At 29.9% G+C, this 21326-nt stretch overlaps 2 protein-coding genes across 3 annotated transcripts; one reads left to right on the top strand and one right to left on the bottom strand.

The window, feature by feature from the left end:
* Nucleotides 1-2880: 2880 nt before the first annotated feature.
* LOC145743405 (microfibril-associated glycoprotein 4-like) lies at nt 2881-8585 on the top strand. Of its 2 annotated transcripts, XM_082561356.1 has the most exons (7): nt 2881-3194; nt 4197-4321; nt 4435-4531; nt 4619-4715; nt 4773-4840; nt 5804-6008; nt 8419-8585. In XM_082561356.1, the coding sequence occupies exons 1-7, from the start codon at nt 2897-2899 to the stop codon at nt 8438-8440; spliced, it is 912 nt and encodes a 303-aa protein (XP_082417482.1). In that variant the 5' UTR covers nt 2881-2896; the 3' UTR covers nt 8441-8585. The 2 variants fall into 2 exon arrangements, with proteins under 2 accessions (XP_082417482.1, XP_082417481.1); XM_082561355.1 differs by lacking the exon at nt 8419-8585 and having other exon boundaries at nt 5804-8133.
* A 3733-nt stretch (nt 8586-12318) lies between these two features.
* Nucleotides 12319-19653, bottom strand: LOC145741230 (vacuolar protein sorting-associated protein 35-like). Its single transcript, XM_082558780.1, has 12 exons — nt 19648-19653; nt 17752-17861; nt 17210-17306; nt 16617-16765; nt 16206-16293; nt 15611-15721; nt 15156-15308; nt 14567-14689; nt 14013-14192; nt 13472-13708; nt 12941-13084; nt 12319-12507 (listed from the first exon to the last, which is right to left on the bottom strand). The coding sequence occupies exons 1-12, from the start codon at nt 19651-19653 to the stop codon at nt 12319-12321; spliced, it is 1587 nt and encodes a 528-aa protein (XP_082414906.1).
* Nucleotides 19654-21326: the final 1673 nt, after the last annotated feature.

Below are 21326 nucleotides of genomic sequence, written 5' to 3'. Positions count from 1 at the left end.
CGGAAATTACTTTTTCCTTATTTGACTTATGAGAATAAATTTCCCCTATTTCGAAATTCTAAAGGATAAATATTTTTTTTATATATCTTTATCCTCGGTGTGGGAAGTACGACTTCACGACCTAAACATAGAGTACAACCGTTACTCCGACCCTGTTTTAAGTTGCCTTTGGCAGTTTTGGAAAATACATTATAATCGCTCAAGGTCCTGACTAAGTGCTCGCTTAGCAGGAGTTCATATCCTTTATATCGACTTACTCAAGAACGCTACAGCATGGCAGCAGTGGAAATCGAACCAAAAAGGCAATTATTGTAGCTTTTTTGAAAAACTTTCCTTTACGCGTTTTAATTTTAATTAATACATTAATAAACCCATTAAATGTTTTAATTTAAGTATTTTAGATTTTATTTTTTGGCTTTAATTAGTTAATAATTATTAAAATTTTGTGTTTATAAAAATTTCTTTGAGTGTTTTAATTTATTTTTTAACAATGACATCATAAAGAAAAAATAAATCCATGATATTTGGCACTTGTCAACTATTACATCATTTTTAAATAAAAATTTACCTTAAGACCCTAAACAAAATACGTCAGAGAGCAAAAGGCAAAGCATTTTAAACACACAACTTAAACCATGCAGAACCGGTAATAAGATTACTGACTTTAACACAAGACCTTCGTGCAACGGGCTTTTGACAAAGTTCAATAAATATTCCTATTTTAAGCGTTACTTAAAACCACATCCATTATTTGCTTGTTTGAATACAAAGAACGATGGAAACTTATTTTTTGGCTGACTGCATAAAAAACATTACTTCATTTTTAGCTGAACTGACAACAATAGTTCTTTTAGTTACCTAGAACAATATCACCTTATTTTACTTTAGAATGACGCAATACTTCCTAAATAATATTTTTCAAAAGATTTGTTCTTTCTGTGTATATATACAGGTGTCCTTGCATCTTTAACGACAAAGTACAAGAGAAGAGTGTACAACGAACAATACGATATAGAATAGGGGAGTGCCCCCCCCAAAAAAAATTGAGTGTGTTGTTTGTTATTTTGGTAAAATTCATAAAAAAGCAAAGTTATATTAAAGTAGAAGTACGAGTTCAAATATTATAAAAAGTTAAAATATCGTCTTGTGCATTTGACGAAGCAATCGTAGTAATATGGTTAATTTACAAAAGCATTTTGTGGTTTTATTTTTTAAACAGTGGAGCTCAGGGTCATTTAGCTTTTATATGAACGTATATTTTGTTGTAAGATTATATTTATTAATTTTGGTTGTGTAGTTAATCTGGAACCTTAGTTAAAAACTTTTTTATTTAAAAAAGGGTTTTGTCGTCACTCCAGCAGACTATGAATCACAATCCTATTACACTGCGTTTCAAATTTAAGTTAAAAGTTTAAGGCAAAATTGTTGTGGTTTACAAATTTTTACGTGTTTTACTCTAACAGTAAATTTGTCATCAGTGAATCAAAAAGCGTTAGGTTTTTTAACTGTATGCATATATCTAAAAGCGAAACTAGACCGTTTTACTTTTTCTTACAAACAGCCATCAAGAATAGCAGTCAGATCGTTTAAGTTACTGCTGTAAACGATTTATTAAACTTGTAGATGTACCTACATAACAAAAACTATTATTATAACATAATTTTCGTTTATTTAACGCTTTGGTTTGCCTTTTTTTTAATATATATATATATATTTTTTTTTAGGTTTTATATTTTTTATTGGGTAGTTGTATGATATTGTGACGTGTTTGAGCTATCCGTGAAAGCCGGGCTCAAGGGCGAATAGTGTGGCAATGGTGCGGTTCGAACCCGAAACCTTTCGGCTCGGAGTCCGACGCCATGACCGGTTCGCCACACTACCGAACTTCTTTTAAAAATATTGCTTAGCCAAACAGAATCGCTCAGCCTATGCGCCCACTAGCTTGAGATTTTATTGATTGGGTTGTCTTACATTATGCTCAGGTTTGTTTTCGCGAACAATAAGTACAAGTTAAACTAAAATAAACTTTTATTAAAATTTAATTTATTAAAATTATTACCAAACTTTTAAGCGCAAGAGAAAAATCTGCCAAACCGTATTTTAAAACAGCGTTTCTACAATTTTTACGTCATAATCTACTAGAGTCTTTTGCATATTTTTGTTAAACTTGAATAACAGACGATATGTAAAGAATTAAATAAAATATTTAGTGCCTTTTTTAGCATATCATACTCCGTGTTTTCATTTAAAAATGTCAGCCAGACAGAGAAAATAAGCTCAATTTTTAACTTAAAATTGTTATGCGATTTTAAAGTGCATTTTTTGTCCGCGCAGAATGATCGGTTATAAGAAAATTTTAAGTATATAAATACATTTAAGTTATTTTAGAGTCAGCCTCTTACTTTAAGTTATAAAGATTGAATTAAATATTAAGTTTTTGTATGTTGATTGTAGTGTTTACATTTTGTTTATTAATGCTTAACTTTTATTTTTACTTTTTTGTATACATCTTTATCCTCGATGTGGGAAGGTTGACTGCATGACCTTAACATAAAGTAACATCAGTTACCCCTACCCAGTCTCGAGTTGACTTTGGCAGTTTGAGATATTATAGATTATAATTGTCCGAGAATTAAGTTACTGATTAAGTGCTGGCTCAGCAGAAGTTTATACCGTTTATAACGCCTTATTCAAGGACGCTACAGCATGACTTCACCTGGAATTGGACTCAGGACCTCATGTAGCGTAGAAAGTGTTCTTACCACGACATCTTGCTGCCAGCGATTGTTCAAGTGATTAAATTTTCTTTAACTTTAGGCTGTGGTTATTGTAAATGTTAATTATAGTTTTTTACTTTTTATGACTTTATTTTGCAGATATTGCTTAAACAAAAAACATGTTTTGGGTTAAGTTATTGGTGTTGGTGTTTTTGTTTGTACGCGGACAAAACGTCAGACAAGTTGTTTTAACTTGTGGCAACGATGACGACACAATGGATCGCGGAGAACCCGGGGCTCCCGGAAAGAGGGGACCGATCGGACCTCCCGGATTCAACGGAACTTCCGGATTTCCCGGTGTTAATGGTGTCAGGGGTCTTCCCGGAGCGAAGGGGGAGCCGGGAAACTGTGATGAATGTCAGAGTTTGCTGCTTAAAATGCAAAATAAAATCGCAGAGCACGAAATTAAGATAAAAGGTAAAAATAACTTCTATTGTGTTTTTTTGATTGCCGCAAAAAATAAATGTTTTTTAATTTGGTTTCTAGTGTCTTTAGTTTGTCGGGTGCTTTAACCATACAGTAATTGTAGTTTTAATATTTTATCTTGATTTGCTGTCCTGAAACTAGTTAAACCTTCAAATATTTTGTGTGGCGCCCAACAAAATTCCTTAATTAATTAAAGGGACTACCCCAACCCTAAATGATTTTAAGCAATAATACTTTATATAAAAACTTAATGTTTTTGTAGAGGTATAAAATGTATGATACATGAACTGCTTAAACATCACTAAAAAGACTTTCAGCGAATATTGCATTTTTCAGTTACTTAAATAACGTCTAAGGCGTTTATTTAAATACCCCATTGGACGTGGCGCTTTTTCCAATCCACTTTAAAGCCATTAATCGATAACTAACCGTTGAAAATACCAAAGTTAGCTAATTTGTTTTTTACGGTGAACCGTTAAACGGAGTACCTATAGGCTTTTACTGAATTGGGGAGATCGAACCTTAATTAATTAAAGGTTAAGGTAATATACAATTAGAACCTTTATTATATCGCCACCTAAACGTAAGGTGTAAAAACGGAACGTTACTATAAATGAAAAGTTACTATTTACAACGTTTTGTTAAAAAAAAATAAAAAAATAAATAAATAAAAAAAGCCGGCAGCGTGGTGTAGTGGTAAGAACACTTGCTAAACCATGTAAAGTTGTAGGTTTAATCCCCACTACTCTCATGCTGTAGCGTCAAGGGGTGCTATAAACGGTATAAACTCCTGCTCAGCTAGCAATTAATCAGCAGCATAAAAATTGGGCAATTATAATCTATAATATCCCAAACTGTCACAGGCAACTCGAGACTGGGTCAGAGTAACTGATGTTACTCTATGTTTAAGACAGGCATTCGACCTTTCCACATTGAGAATAAAGATATATACAAAAAATAAGATAAATAATAGCATTGTTATTGCTTATTTAGAATTGTGGCAAATTGATTGCACGGCTTTGGCCAACGATACAGGAAGTGGTGTTTACGACATTAATATAGATGGTAAAATAACTCCAGTTTATTGTGACCAGACTACATACGGTAAAGGTTGGATGGTAAATACTTTTAAACTTTTGTGCTAAAGTTTTTGGTAATTATTGTATTTATAAAACCCTTCAACAATAAATTTAGTAATTTACGAAAAGTAATTAATTTTTACACCTTAAAGGTCATTCAAAGGCGTTTCGATGGGTCTCAAGACTTTTACTTGGATTGGGATAACTACGTGAATGGTTTTGGAAACATATCGGGCGAATATTGGCTTGGTAAGTCCTTGAAATCTAATTCTTTAACTTTATTATTCATGTTAAAGTTGTCTGTTGCATATAATATATCAAGACATTTATATACAGGTTTAAATAACCTAAACCAGTTGACAAAATCACGAAGATTTGAATTACGAGTTGATTTAAACTCTTGGAACGACGAAAAAATCTTTGCAAGATACAGGTAAAAAATATAATTTAAATAATAAGGTTTTATTATATAAAAAACTTTGTATTTTAGCAACTTCAAAGTTGGAAATCCTGAAAGTTTCTATCGATTGACTGTGGAAGGATATAGCGGTACTGCAGGTTTGTAAAATATAATTATGTTACTGGCAGTGTTTTAGTTGAAAGGTTATACATAAATATGTCTTATGTGGTTAATTAGACTGACTACCAAACAAAAAACAATTATTTAAAATCATTAGCTCACAAATACCGCTTTAAATATGATTACAATAAGCGCATGTTAAAGACGCGTTTTTTATCGTAAAAATTTATATTTAAAAATATTTTTTTTTTATAATTAATAGTTAAAAAATACTCTGATTTTTAATCTAAATCGGTCTTTTTTTAAATGACCAGCATAAAAGGTGTTAGTTAAAATTATAATAGCTTCCCTTTCAATATAACTTTATCTCTAGACACGTGATCGATCTATGCGAGGTTTTGTGGCAGTTTATAAAATTAATCGCATTTCTAAACTATGGTAAAATAAAGATAATTAGATATAGTGCATTTTATATGCTTTAATTTGTACAATTTACCACGATTCAAATGCACCAGCAATATTTATATGGGTTTAATTGTTTAAATTATAATACTGAGTTTATAATTCGTTTTTGGAGCGTTGGATAAGTGTTATCTAAAAAGTTCGAGTACAACAATATAAAAAATTATGACGTCACGATAGTTTATTATTGTTTGCACAATCTTTATTATTAAAATATTATTTTCGTATTAAAATTTTCATTAGTAAACAAACAATGGCTTAGGTTACGTAACAATAAGAATAAATCTTTATTTTTTAAGAATCTACTAATTTAAAATAAAAACGTAAATTTTAAAATAAAAATTAATTATTTAATATTTTATAAATTAAAATGTTTTTATTTATTTATTATAAGGCAGTTAATAAATTTATAAAAAAAAATAAAATTTAGTTTTTCGACATAAAATAAAATATTTTTTTTTATGTCGAAAAGTTCTCAAAATTATTTAAGTAATTAAAACTTTTATATTTTAGTAAATTTAACTTTTATATTTATGCAGGAGATTCGATGAAACGTCATAATGGGATGTCGTTTACAACATTTGATCAAGATCATGATAGGCATGGTGGTCTTAACTGCGCTAACTACTGTCATGGTGCTTGGTGGTATAAAGATTGTCATTACTCAAACTTAAACGGAGAATATCTTGTTGGAGGAGTTGAAAATTATCGTGGAATGAATTGGTTGCTTTGGAAAAATAATCGGTATTCGTTTAAAAAAGCTAAAATGATGATTAGGCCGTTGTAAAACATTCGTTAATTAAGAGAAATAATTAAAAACGCTTATTTGTAAATTAATTATTTTCACTTATTAAAAACTTAAAAAAATGTAAAGTTGTTAAGCATAGGTTTGTAAATAAAAAATATGACGTCACAATACTTAGTTTAAATATGACGTCACAATACTTAGTTATTTGTAAATTTGTTTTAAACTTTATATCTGATAATTGACGTCACAAAGACATATCCTATATGACGTAATAAAAATATGTTACACAAGCATACTTCGAAAAAAAAACACAAATTTTTGTTGATAATTATGTTAATGACGTCACGGGGTAGTGACTTGGTGATGACGACACACAGCTATGCCGAGGTACTGACGTCGCATGTACAGTAACGTCAAGGTAATGACGTCACACTAAGTAGTCTGGTACAACCATTTTAACTGGTTTTAACTTGGCAATTTGTGTTGCTGCTTTTTCATCGAATCCCAATAAAATTTAACAAATTTATTTAAAATATTATTAGTCAAATTTTTTATTAAATAGAAATCATTTATAATGTTTTCTGTAGGGTGTTAGTTACTTAAGCATGTTTAAAAAATAAAAAATAAATAAAATTATTTTTAAAATAAAAAGAGTTTGAATAAAATATAATCAGGCAATAAAAAGTTAATCATTGTTAAACTGAAATATAAGCACATATTAGGAATAAACCAGATGTAATTGCAATACAAATGATATACCAATATGCCAGTAGTTATTTAATATATTGCGCGATAGTCGCATATAAAGTATAGCCCACGCGTAGGATATAGCAGAGAATTCGACAACTAGTCGCATTTAACCCGGATAACATTATATTGCCCACACTTACATATGGGATATAGTTCGACAGTTTGTCGTATTTTTCCCGGATATCAAAGACCCACACATAACATATAGTATGTAAGTAACTGGCCAAAAACCGAGCAATACATGAAACTATAAGACGGGTTACAAACAGCTTAAAAGTTAAGCCAGGCTTTTTCATTAAGGTTATGTGTATATTAAAAATATATTTAAAAAATAACGTAACACTTTTCGTAAAAACGCCACTGACTGTATTAATATAAAGTTTTGCACTAAGGAAAATTCAACAAAGTTAGAAAAATTACCCAGATATTAGGAATTAATCTAATAAGATGTAATTTTGTTATGAAGTCCTAATAAGTTTAAAATAAATTTTATGGGGGTTAAAATCATTAAATTTTACGCCTCTGTTACATAAAACGTTAAAACTAAATCTTAATGAGTGTGTATAAATAAGTGAATACAGGTTAAAATCAGAAATGGAAGTTTTAAACAATAAAAAACTTTTTGGGAATAATTAGTTGCTTATTAGAATAAGGTTAAATTGTGTTTTAGTAAAACAAAAGGTTTAATATTAGGTTCAGTTGTCAAAACTTACGTAAAGTATATATTCCATTTCTCTGTAATTAAGGTTTGTGACTGGCAGTGTTTTAGTTGAAAGGTTATACATATATGCCTTATGTGGTTAATTAGACTGAATAACAAACAAAAAACAATTATTTAAAATCATTAGCTCACAAATACCGCTTTAAATATGATTACAATAAGCGCATGTTAAAGACTCGTTTTTTATCGTAAAATTTATATTTAAAAACAATTATTTTTTTATAATTAATAGCTTAAAAAATACTCTGATTTTTAATCTAAATTGGTCTTTTTTTAAAAGATCGGCATATAAGTTGTTAGTAAAAATTATAATAGCTTCCCTTTCAATATAACTTTATCTCTAGACACGTGATCGATCTATGCGAGGTTTTGTGACAGTTTATAAAATCAATCGCATTTCTAAACTATGGTAAAATATAGATAATTAGATATAATGCATTTTATATGCTTTAATTTGTACAATTTACCACGATTCAAATGCACCAGCAGTATTTATATGGGTTTAATTGTTTAAATTATAATACTGAGTTTATAATTTGTTTTTGGCGCGTTGGATAAGTGTTATCTAAAAAAATCTGAGTACAACATTATAATAAATTATGACGTCACAATGGTTTATTATTCTTTGCACAATCTTTATTATTAAAATATTATTTTGTATTAAAATTTTCATTAGTAAACAAACAATGGCTTAGGTTACGTAACAATAAGAATAAATCTTTATTTTTTAAGAATCTACTAATTTAAATAAAAATTAATTATTTAATATTTTATAAATTAAAATGTTTTTTTTATTTATTATTGAGCATTTAGTAAATTTATAAAAAAAATAAAATTAAATTTAGTTTTTTTTTATGTCGAAAAGTTCTCAAAATTATTTGAGTTATTAAAACTTTTTATATTTTAGTAAATTGTTTAATTTTATATTTATGCAGGAGATTCAATGAGTTTGCATAATGGGATGCCGTTTTCAACATTTGATCAAGATCATGATAGGCATAGTGGTAACTGCGCTAACAGATTTCATGGTGCTTGGTGGTATAATGATTGTCATCGCACAAACTTAAACGGAGAATATCTTGTTGGGGGGGTTATAAGTAGTCGTGGCATAACTTGGTTGCGTTGGAAAAATAATTATTATTCGTTTAAAAAAGCTAAAATGATGATTAGGCCGTTGTAAAACATTCGTTAATTAAGAGAAATAATTTAAAACGCTTATTTGTAAATTAATTATTTCACTTATAAAAAACTGAAAACTTTAAAAAATAATTAAAAAATTTAAAGCTTTTCATATAATATAATTAAATTTTACTAATTACAAGAAAAATTGTTAAGCCCCCTTTTCATATATTTTTATCTAAAACTAATTATTAATAACATATTTGTAAATAAAATGGCATTTTCTAGTTGTAAAAATATTTGTAAATTGTGTGTAAAATCCAAATATTTTTTTTCATAAAGTTGTAGCTTATTATGCACAAGCTAACCTTTTATTAACATTAAAAAACAAAGAAATTTAACAGTTTAAAATTACGTGAGAATTATTTTTGTAATCTTTTATGATTTTGTTAAAACTTGATATTAACTTCTATTACGATATACTTTTTTTAATGTTTTTTAATCTTAGACTTGTTTTCGTTTTTTTCCAGATTTTGACTATTTTTCTAACCCTATACTACATAAGAGTCCTTTTTAGACTATCCCTAACCAAAATTAATAAAAAATCATACTAAAATTTAAAACCTTAATCCACTCTTGAAACTTAAAATCGCACACACCAGAGGCGTAAGGAGTCAGCAAGGGGGGCAAAACATGTTAGGGATCAGGTAATTCGCTCAAAATTATCTAAGGGCATGTAAGGAACATATTACATTCTTGTCCATTACTACTTAACATTGTATTATATTGTGCCGCTCGTATTTGTATGTGTTGATTGCTTTTGTAATGCTACTACAAAAAAATGTAAAAAAATGCTAAAAATAAAAAATATGTATATTTTTTTCACTTATAAAAAATAATTAGTAGATTGTATTTTTTTGTGCTTGTATCATATGTGTTTATTGTTTCATTTTTTCGTTATTTCTAACTTTCCTTTAGCTGGAATGATGTAACTTATTATGCATGAGCTAACCTTTTATCAACATTAAATTTAACAGCTTAATTTTACGTGGAAATTATTTTTGTAATCTTTCATGATTTTGTTAAAAATTAATATCAACTCCTATTATGATATGTTGTTTAAATGTTTTTTAATCTTAGACTTGTTTTTAAAATCTGAAATTTTCTTTTAACATCTTGTTTTATTTTGTTCTATTCTTATTAGTAAGCTACTTTTGTGTCTTACAAAAGAAGTTATCTAATGTCTTACTAAAAAGTAGTTTTAATTTTGGAGATCGGGATTTTAACGTTTTGTTTTTATCGTTAATGAATTTTGGAACTTTATTTTAGTAAGAAATTGCCGTATAATATAATTATACAGTGAATTTCCTGTGTGGTTATTTTAAGAAATCTTAACTGTCAGTCAGACAATACCAAGTTAACAATTTTGTTTGCAAATATCTTTATACTCGATGTGGGAAGGCCGAATGCGCGATCTAAACATAGAGTAACATCAGTTACTCCCGACCCAGTCTCGAGTTGCCTGTGGTAGTTTGGGATATTATAGATTATAATTGCCCGATTATTATGCTGCTGATTAAGTGATCGGTCAGCAGGAGTTCATACCGTTTATAGCACCTTACTCAAGTGCGCTACAGCTTGAGACCAGTGGGGATTGAACTAACGACCTCATAGGGGGTGTCAAGTGTTCTTACCGCTACATCACGCTGCCGGTATAAACAATCAACTACAAATACAAACAATTAACTGTCTGAAAATTCTATCAAAAACTTTCGGATTGGGTCGACTAAGACCGCTACAAAGGTTATATGGGAAATACAGTTTTAACTTTTAAATTAACCAAACTGGGATAAAAAAGATTTGAATAAACTTTGAATAATATCTTACATAAATTCGTATTCTATTTTTTGTAGGAAAGCACTTCTCCATCAATTCTAATGCCAAGGCTTTCCTAGCCTCAAACCAGACTTAATGCCGGTTCACACCGAACGACGAGAAAACCGTATATGACCTGTTGGTGGCCTTGGACAATGAAATACAGCGTTGGCCACTAGGGTACCAGAAACAAAACATTATTAACCAGAATCAACTGATATTGACTCAACAAACAAAAGAAATACGTAAAAAAAACTTTTCACAGGCGTAATAATAACTTTCGTTCGGCGAACCGAAACAGTGCAAACTCGCTGCCATCCCGTGCGGTTTAAACACCGTACAAAAGACTTACGAATATAAAAAAACTTATAGAGACTGTAATTATGTATATTTAAATATATACAGGTTATAAAGGGTACAAACAAATTAACCACTTTATTCAAGGACAAGTCTAACGCCCATAAGGCTGTTAAACTCTTTAAATTTAATCGTTATTATACTGAACATGGTCTAATTGTGTATTTTTCGCGTGCTCTTGTAAAAATTGTCGCTATTTGTTATGTAGAGCTAGTGGTAACTGTGTTTAATTTCCTGTTCAGTTGGACTGTATTATTTTATAAATTCAAAGAATATGGGTTAATAGTGTAACCCCTTGGATATACAAAATGTGAATTGACAGTTGTTTGTTTTTTTGTGTTTTTCCTGGGCGATTTTATTTTCTGACAGTTAGTATATTTTTTTAGTTCCTAAAACACACACCTAATTTTTACTTTGCCAAGTTTTATATTTAGAATTAGTTATCAGTTAAATACCATAAGAAAGGATGTAGTCGATATACGAAAGACGTTGTTGTGTGTAATGTACTCGTGATTATGTTTATCGCTATGTATGTAACCTAGAAACCAGATTTTGTAGTGTGTACGTGTAATAACGTTTTTGTATATGTGTAATGTAACTTTCGGGATAATTATGTAATGAACGTGTTTGATTAATAAATAGATGTTCTATGTAGATTCGGTTTGCTATTTTTGACCATTTCTAACGGGTCTTAAACCCTATTTTAGACATTAGAGACTTAAACTTTATACATTACTGCCATTATATTTGGATAAGAGTACCCTTAGGAGTCGATACTTTTTATGATTAGATTTTTCTTGACCTTAGTCCCTACATTCTAACATCACTAAATCGTAACCCAAATTACACGTTTGACAACCGACACCTTTGCTTAAAAGAGCCATTATAACCAAGCAGAGACAACTTAACATGCTGGTCAACGATTCAACTTTCTTTTAAAGGCAATGGCATGGGATGAACTTTAATAACGCAAACATTGTATTAACACTGGTGACCCCCTTTCAATAAATCAATATCCTAAACGAATGGAGGAATATTATTAACTAATTAAAACACAAGCATATAGCACTTTAAATCAGCTGATATATATGGACATAGTGAAAAACGAATAAATTTTAAAATGGCATTTTTACACTTCACAAAAAATCATTTATAATTACAACTATGGTATATTACAGTAAATATTGTTATCAATTTTTTTTAAAGTCTTACTAATACCTAATATATTTTGCAAATTAAAAATCCATCAAATTTAAAAAAAAATAAATTTTAATATAATTTTAGTAATATTGTAATGGCTCAACTCTAGGTTGGAACAAAGAATTAAAGCTAAAACCTAAAACTGTAAAATTAGCTTTGTAACATCGAAGTTTGGTAATAAAATAATATTTTGCTTAAACAAAGGTGAGATTTAATTTTAATTTATATGTTTAGGATAAAAATAAAAATGTTTTTTATAGAGGGTTCATAAATCTAATTAAAATTTAAACTGTAACATCAGTGTATGTAAAACTGTAGCGATCAGTAAAATTTTGAGCTTCCTTGACCACTCTGATATGGTTGACTGTGTTGTTAAAATGGGTTTCTATGATGTCATAATCCTCACTATCCTTAATATTTGGAAGATCTTCTTCGATTTTGGAGATCAGTTGATTAAGTAAATCAACCGTTACCTTAATCATAACAGTAAAAAATTGAAAAATTGTTCGATAAAAGTTAGAATAATCAACTATTTTTGGCTATTAATAATTAACGTAATAATTAACTATTTTTGGCTATAATATTTTTTCGTATTACTTTATAACTTACTACATACAGTATACCATTTTTTTATCCAATACAAATTAAAAAAAAAATTATTTTAAGATGAGGTCCTAGGTTCAATCCCAACTGCCTCAAGTAAAGCATAACAAACTTTTGCTAAACCAAAAACTAATATTATCAGATTAATTAACTAGCAATTATAATCGAAAATATCCCAAACTGCAAAAGGCAACTCGAGACTGGGTCGAAGTAACTAATGTTACTTTATGCTCAAGCTGTAAAGTTAACCTTTTCACATAGAGGATAAATAAATGCAAAAAAAGACTGTTTAAACCAACTTACCGATTTGCAACCTTGTTCGAAGAAGTAAATATACTTGTTGAGTATTTCAACAAACAACTGCAACTGAACAGCTGACTCCATGCATTGGTTTGCAGTCTTAATAGCTTTCTTCAAACATTCCATAACTCTGTGGGAATCCTTCTTCTAAATAAAATATTGGGCAATTATTATGTATGTTGAATTTAAACAAAAGCTAGCTTAAGTGGTAACTTTTTTTACCTTAATTTATGAATTTCGGTTAAGTAGTCTAAATTAAAATTAGAATTATTTACATTTTTTCTAGAAATAAACATTGTAGTCAGACATTTTACTCTAATTTTAAGGTGTTAGGTTTTTGTATTTTTTATTGGGGAAGGATAAGGTGTTATGATGTGTTTAAGCTATATGTAAACTCCGGGCTCAAGGGGCGAATAGTGTGGTAATGGTGCAGCTTGAACCCAAAACCTTTCGGCTCGTAGTCTGCTGCCATGACTGCTTAACCACACTACCAGACCCATTTTACTCTAATAAAGGATAAACAAAATAAATTACCTCTCCATCGCTTTCTTGTGTTCGTCCTGACCAGAACAAATGTAACACATGTGCCACGGCTCGTGACTGATCAGGTTTTTTCAGCAGATGTGCCGTGGCATGAGCACACTGGGCACGCAAAGGGGCATGGTTTTCCTCGCTGAAACAGTCACAACGCTCAACTGCACTGACAAGAAGGGTCACTGCTGCGAGTTGAACCCGACTATCTGAAACTTCCTCTTCACATATCGAAAAAGCCTTTAAAAAATGAAGAGTTAAAAGTAAAATCCATTTATAACAGACCTTGAAGGAAGATATATGTATGTGTATGGTCACAACTCTTAACTAATATTTGCTGGTTATAATTTATCCTTGCCCCACAAACGAAAGTTTTATTTAATCTGTATATCGTCTACTAAGCTTCATTATATATAAATTATTTAAACTAAAATATGGGTAATAAAAGCAAAAATAATGATATTTATAATTTTAGTAAACTGTTTTCCACTAAAATTGGTTTATTCTTTATTTGTTAAACAGTTAACAGTTTTAAATTGCTTACTTGTGAAAGGTACTCATAAGCAATAGCTTCATGGTTGTCAAATTTTAGTTCAGATACCATGAGAGCACCTTGTATGAACAACCTTAAAGACAAATCAGGGAAACCAACTGAACAAAGATTGTTGTTCATTGTTCGACATAACTCATAAATCTTGCAGCATTTTTTACTCCATTTTGCATCCTAAAAAATATTTTATTATTGATTGACCGGCAGCGTGATGTAGTGGTAAGAACACGCTACACCACACAAGAGATCAAGGGTTTAATCCCCACTGATCTCATGCTGTAGCGCCCTTGAGTAAGGCACTATAAACGATATGAACTCCTGTTGAGCCAGCACTTGATCAGCAGCTTAATTACCGGGCAATTATAATCTATAATATCCCTAACTGCTAAAGGCAACTCGAGACTGGGTCGGAGTAACTGATAATACTCCATGTTTACTTTATGTTTAAGTCGCATATTTCGTTCATTTTAACAAAACAACAAACAACCTTAAATGAAAAGTAATCAAATATCTAACAAATAAACAGCAAAACATTTTGTTTCATTTACCTCTTCACTTATTTCTTTGTATCTGGCTGACAATCTATAAGCAGAAAACACAGCAGAAGTGATTGTAAACGACATCCTTTTGTCTCCACCTTTCTCAAAGTGACTGAATGCTTTGTTTAATATCTGCAACAAATTTTTAAATTTTTTTACATTTATTTATCCTCGATGTGGAAAGGTTGACTTTATGACCTAAACATAAGTAACGTCAGTTACCCCAACCCAGTCACGAGTTGCCTTTGGCAGTTTGGGATATTATATATTATAATTGCTCAATAATTATGTTGCTGATTAAGTGCTGGCTCACCAGAAGTTTATACCGTTTATAGCACCTTACTCAAGGGCGCTACAGCATGAGAGCAGTAGGGATCGAACACACAACCTCATGTAGTGAAGGCAATTGTTCTGATCACTACATAAATTAACTAGTACTCTTAAATAACCCATTTGACACAAGATTGTATAAAATGTCAATGCAATTCATGTACAGATCGCCCTTTGTGCACTTACTCGAGTAAAGATCAACTGGAAACCTCAACCAACAGCGTTAAAACAAACTTTTTTTTTAACAAAAATTGAACAAAATTTTTACCAAATAATGTTGGTCAGGTTCATCTGAATAAAGAAGATGAACAAATCTTGACACTAGTCCCTGTTCTTCCGCAAAATCCTCCGCATCTTCGTCTGAAGTTTGATCTGCTTGGTCCTGAATCAACGGGGAGATTAACATCAACAAATTATCGACCTGTTGACCAACAAAATATATCAAACATCAATCTGTTGATCAACAAAATAATAAACATCAATCTGTTGATCAACAAAATAATAAACATCAATCTGTTGATCAACAAAATAATAAACATCAATCTGTTGATCAACAAAATGTATTAAACATCAACAAAATATCACCCTGTTGATCAACAAAATAATAAAAATCAACGAAATTTTAAACTGTTAAAGGTGGTAACACTAAATAAAAAAAAAAAGCCAAATGATAAATCTAATTCCACCAAAAAAATTTTTTAAAGAATATTTATAAATTCCTACTTGTCCAGCATCGGGTATGTTCGTTTCATTCTCAAGGGCGTTGTTAATAATTCTAATCGCTATTTGCTTTCGAGAAAAGTAGTCTAAATGTTCGTAGAGTGGAGCAAAATACTTAGAATTAAAAACATATATTTTATTTCACATTTACTAGTGAATAGCCTGCTTTATAGTCGGCATTTTAATTGTCATAATATTTACTAGTGAATAGCCTGCTTTATAGTCGGCATTTTAATTGACACAACTCTTAATTAATATGTCTTCAATAAATTAAACATGCACCACAAACTGCAGTTTTTTTTCATTTAAAGGCTTTTTAATTGAACAAGCTCCTTTATATATAAATAAATAAGGCCAAAAAGTTATTATTGAGCATTGACAAAAAACTAACAGAGAAAAAAATATAAAATTCTAAAATTAAGCCTGTCCATCAAAACTTTAAAATTAATGTCTTGAAATTTAATTTATAAATGATGCGGTTTGTACGTATACATATGAACCGGCAGCATGGTGTAGTGGTAAGAACACTTGCTACACCACACATAAGGTCGTGGGTTTAATCCCCACTGATTTATTTTTTTTACTTAATTTGCAACACCGTTAAAATGTTGTTGTATTTGTCGATCGGAACCATTAAAAGTTTGGACAACTCTTTGCACAATGCAGCATCTTTTACACTTGAAATTCTGCAGAAAAAAATTGTAAATAATAAAAAAAACATTCTGAAGGTTTATAAAAAAACTTTAATTAACGAACACAAAAAAAAAACGTAAAAGTGGAGTTTAATTAAAGTTATAAGAGAAAAGAGATCACATATGTTGTCCGGTTCCAGACAAAACATAATTAAACAACGACTCTCCTAAATTCTCTCGCCTGGATTACAGTGTGAGAGAATTATCACCTACGGATTACGCTTTGAGAGAATTCTCTCCTATGGTAAACAACACATTGTTTTGACTAGATCTGGACAACATACGTAACCCAGGAAAAGAAAACAAAAACGACTTACGTCTCAATTTTTCTTTTCCCGAACAATTCCATCGTAGACTCGAACACTTTGTCAATATAATCTACTCTGTCCGTGTAACATTTAAAAGCAAGGTTCACCAACGCTGTATGCATGGACACTACATCTTCAAGCAGCATCTCTTGTCTTTGCTGGATATTTAAACAACAATTACTTTGGTTTAAATAGTTAACTGTCCATCCTACAAGCTTGGGTACATTTAAAATGTTGAAGTGTGTTTAAAAGAAAAAAATTAAGTTATCAGCGCACCACAAACAGCAGTTGTTTTTTTATTTAAAAGGGCCATTTATTAAATATAATGTATTTGACAATGAAAATAAAAAGAATATTGGTTAACTGGTAATTTGGTTTACTAGTCATAGCGGGAGACAACAAACCGAAAAATTTCAGGGTTTGAGCCGCACCAATGTCACACTACTCGCCCTTAAGCCTAGTGTTAACAAAGAGCTTAAAACACGTCAGGGTAGCACACCCTTACCTTAAAAAATGTAAAAACCTACTTTAAAATGACATAAAAAAAAGTAAAACCTTTTTTGTATAAAACACATTATTTGGTAATACTTGTAATAAATTACCTCCGTTATTTTGTCAATTTGTTCAGAGAAAATATCGAACAACATAACTTCCGATGGGATCGCATTTCCTTCGTTTCTTGTCACGAATAATGCTAATCTGAGATACAACAAAATAATTGTTGTTTGTTTTTAAAGTGTTAAATTTTGAACATATTAGTATGGGAACTACGGCTTTACTCTTGACATTTAGTAATGGAACTATGGTTTTACTCTCAAATGTTGCAACTTAATATAATTTACGGTTTAATAAATTTAACATTTTATCCACTAATTAATAGCTTGCCCTATAGTCAGCATTTAATTTGTTGAAATCTAGTCGCAACTTTCAACTAATATTTGCCAGCGATAATTTACCTACTTTATAATTGGACATAAACATACACATTGTCCACTAAACTTCATTATATAAAAGTAACATAATGGTATTTACAAGTAATTGTTAAAAGATATTTTAAGACACAAATTTTTTTACAATTTTGTCAACTTTTTCGCGTTTAATAAAACCCACACAAAAAAGTTTCTACCCTACTAAAAGTGCCTACCTCTCGATAAGAGCAATAATGGTGTTTTTAATGTTAACATCAGGATGGACATCAGCACACGCGCAGAGGAATCCACGAAGAGTTTGGATGTGAAACTCATCAGGAAAAACCTATTAAAAAAATTACAATATTAAGATTATAAATTATTTATTCACTAGTTGATAGCTCAGCTTAAGGTCAGAATATTAATAGTGTTTTTTTGTATATATCTTTATCCCCGACGTGGGAAAGTCGAATGCACGACTTAAACATAGAGTAACATCAGTTACTCCGACCCATTGTCGAGTTGCCTGTGGCAGTTTGGGACATTATAGATTATAATTGCCCGATATTTATTTTGCTGATTAAGTGCTGGCTCAGCACGAGTTTATACCGTTTATAGCACCTTACTTAAGAGCGCTACAGCATAAGATCACTGGGGATCGAACTTAGGACCTCATTTAGTGTAGAAAGTGTTGTTACCACTACCAGACTACCACATGCTGCCGGTATATTTAATCTTAATATTAAAACTAATGAAACCAGCAAGGTTTGTACTACTTTAATTTAGAATTGATGCTACTGTACACTTTTTAAGCACAAAAAAATGTAGATAAAGTTGTTTTTATCTTGCCCTTTATTATTTACATATGAAGAATAAACAAGTTAAATTTAAAAATCTTTTTTTTTGTAACTTATCTATCATTAAAAATAAAATACACCATGTTTCCATAATACCCTTATAAAAATACATTGAAAAATTTGCTGACATATTTGTAAAAAACCTATTTATCCTGCATTTGTATTTATTACTATTTTATTATTTAATAAACACTAAAAACAACACCCTTATCGTTAATTGCAATGTAATTAAATATATGTTCTACAGTTATATTAGTCAGTTAGTGTTATGATAGTCTGATAGTTTAGGTTTAAAAATTGTCCAGAATTAGATTACGTTTTACTTACAGAAAACTTTTTTATGTTGTTTTTAAAGTGACGTATTAAAAGTTACGTTGTTCGGAAATTACATTTTCCTTATTTGACTTATGAGAATAAATTTCCCCTATTTCGAAATTCTAAAGGATAAATATTTTTTTATATATCTTTATCCTCGATGTGGGTAAGTCAATTTTACAACCTAAACATAGAGAACAACTGTTACCACGACCCTGTTTTAAGTTGCCTTTGGCAGTTTTGGAAAATACACTATATTCGCTCAAGGTCTTGACTAGGTGCTCGCTTAGCAGGAGTTCATATCCTTTAAATCGACTTACTCAAGAACGCTATAGCATGACAACATTGGAAATTAAACCCAGAACTTTATGTAGTGTAGGAAGTGTTCTAACTATTGCACTACACTGCCAGTATTTTTTAAAACGCGTTTTTCATTTTTACCCATTTATTTTAAGTATATGATTTTTTTTTTAAATAGCAAAAATTGTTTATTTAGTTTATGATACTATATTGAACCCAATTCTTTTGGCTTTTTTGCAAAACTTTCCTTCACTAGTTATAATTTTAATTTAAACATTAAAAAAATAAACCTATTAAACGTTTTAAATAATTTAAGTATTTTAGATTTTATTATTTGACTTTAACTAGTTAATAATTATAAAATTTTGTGTTTTTTTTCCTTTACGTGTTTTATTTTATTTTTTAACAATGACATCATAAAGAAAAAATAAATTCATGATATTTAGCACTTGTCAACTATTACATCATTTTTAAATAAAAATTTATCTTAAGACCCTAAACAAAATACGTCAGAGAGCAAAAGGCAAAGCATTTTAAACACGAAACTTAAACCATGCAGAACCGGTAATAAGATTACTGGCTTTAACACAAGACCTTCGTGCAACGGGGTTTTGACAAAGTTTAATAAATATTTCTATTTTAAGCGTTACTTAAAACCACATCCATTATTTGCTTGTTTGAATACAAAGAACGATGGAAACTTATTTTTTGGCTGACTGCATAAAAAACATTACCTCATTTTTAGCTGAACTGACAACAATAGTTCTTTTAGTTACCCAAAACAATATCACCTTATTTTATTTTAGAATGACGCAATACTTCCTAAATAATATTTTTCAAAAGCTTTGTTCTTTCTGTGTATAAATACAGGTGTCCTTGCATCTTTAACGACAAAGTACAAGAGAAGAGTGTACAACGAACAATACGATATAGAATAGGGGAATGCCCCCCCAAAAAAAATTGAGTGTGTTGTTTGTTATTTTAGTAAAATTTATAAAAAAGCAAAGTTATGTTTAAGAAAAAACACGAGTTCAAATATTATAAAAATAGTTAAAATAGCGTCTTGTGCATATGACAAAGCAATCGTAGTAATACGGTTAATTTACAAAAGCATTTTGTGGTTTTATTTTTTAAACGTTGAGGCTCAGGGTCATTTAACTTTTATATGAACGTATATGTTGTTGTAAGATTATATTTATTAATTTTGGTTGTGTAGTTAATCTGGGACCTTAGTTAAAAACTTTTTTATTTAAAAAAGGGTTTTGTCGTCACTCCAGCAGACTATGAATCACAATCCTATTACACTGCGTTCCAAATTTAATTTAAAAGTTTAAGGCAAAATTGTTGTGGTTTACAAATTTTTACGTGTTTTACTCTAACAGTAAATTTGTCATCAGTGAACCAAAAAGCGTTAGGTTTTTAACTGTATGAATATATCTAAAAGCGAAACTAGACCATTTTACTTTTTCTTACAAACAGCCATCAAGACTCGCAGTCAGATCGTTTAAGTTACTGCTGTAAACGATTTATTAAACTTGTAGATGTATCTACATAACAAAAACTATTATTATAACATAATTTTCGTTTATTTAACGCTTTGGTTTGCCTTTTTTTTAAATATATATATATATTTTTTTAATTTATATTGTGTAGGGGTATGATATTGTGACGTGTTTGAGCTATCTGTGAACGCCGGACTCAAGGGCAAATAGTGTGGCAATGGTGCGGTTCGAACTTAAAACCTTTCGGCTCGTAGTCCGCTGCTATAACCGCTACCGAATTTCTTATAAAAATATTGCTTAGCCTAACAGAATCGCTCAGCCTATGCGCCCACTAGCTTGAGATTTTATTGGTTTGGTTGTCTTACATCATCCTTAGGTTTGTTTTAGCGAACAATAAGTACAAGTTATACTAAAATAAACTTTTATTAAAATATAAATTTATTAAAATTATTACCAAACTTTTAAGCGCAAGAGAAAAATCTGCCAAACCGTATTTTAAAACAGCGTTTCTACAAATTTTACGTCATAATCTACTAGAGTCTTTTGCGTATTTATTTAAATTTGAATAACAGACGATATGTAAAAAATTAAATATAATATTTAGTGCCTTTTTGAGCATATCATACTCCGTATTTTTATTTAAAAATGTCGGCTAGACAGAGAAACTAAGCTCAATTTTTAACTTAAAATTGTTATGCGAAAACTCTCTTTAAAGAACATTTATTTTTTGTCCGCGCAGAATGATCGGTTATAAGAAAATGTTAAGTATATAAATACATTTAAGTTATTTTAGAGTGAGCCTCTTACTTTAAGTTATAAAGATTGAATTAAGTTTTT

Source organism: Corella eumyota, chromosome 2 (genome assembly GCF_963082875.1).
Source record: "Corella eumyota chromosome 2, kaCorEumy4.1, whole genome shotgun sequence".
Lineage (NCBI taxonomy): Eukaryota > Metazoa > Chordata > Ascidiacea > Phlebobranchia > Corellidae > Corella > Corella eumyota.
Note: the sequence above shows the minus strand (reverse complement) of the source record. Positions and strands in the feature narration are given on the sequence as shown.

Bases quoted from the DNA above. Each gene is read 5' to 3' on its own strand.
- LOC145741230 (XM_082558780.1), bottom strand. The intron at 16,766-17,209 runs GTAATTTATTAC...TTAAATATCCAG, and splicing joins AAATTGACAAAATAACGGAG to CAAAGACAAGAGATGCTGCT. The intron at 16,294-16,616 runs GTAAGTCGTTTT...TTTTTTCTGCAG, and splicing joins GGGAAAAGAAAAATTGAGAC to AATTTCAAGTGTAAAAGATG.
- LOC145743405 (XM_082561355.1), top strand. From the start codon at position 2,897: ATGTTTTGGGTTAAGTTATTGGTGTTGGTGTTTTTGTTTGTACGCGGA. The intron at 4,322-4,434 runs GTAAATACTTTT...TACACCTTAAAG, and splicing joins CATACGGTAAAGGTTGGATG to GTCATTCAAAGGCGTTTCGA. The intron at 4,532-4,618 runs GTAAGTCCTTGA...ATTTATATACAG, and splicing joins ATCGGGCGAATATTGGCTTG to GTTTAAATAACCTAAACCAG.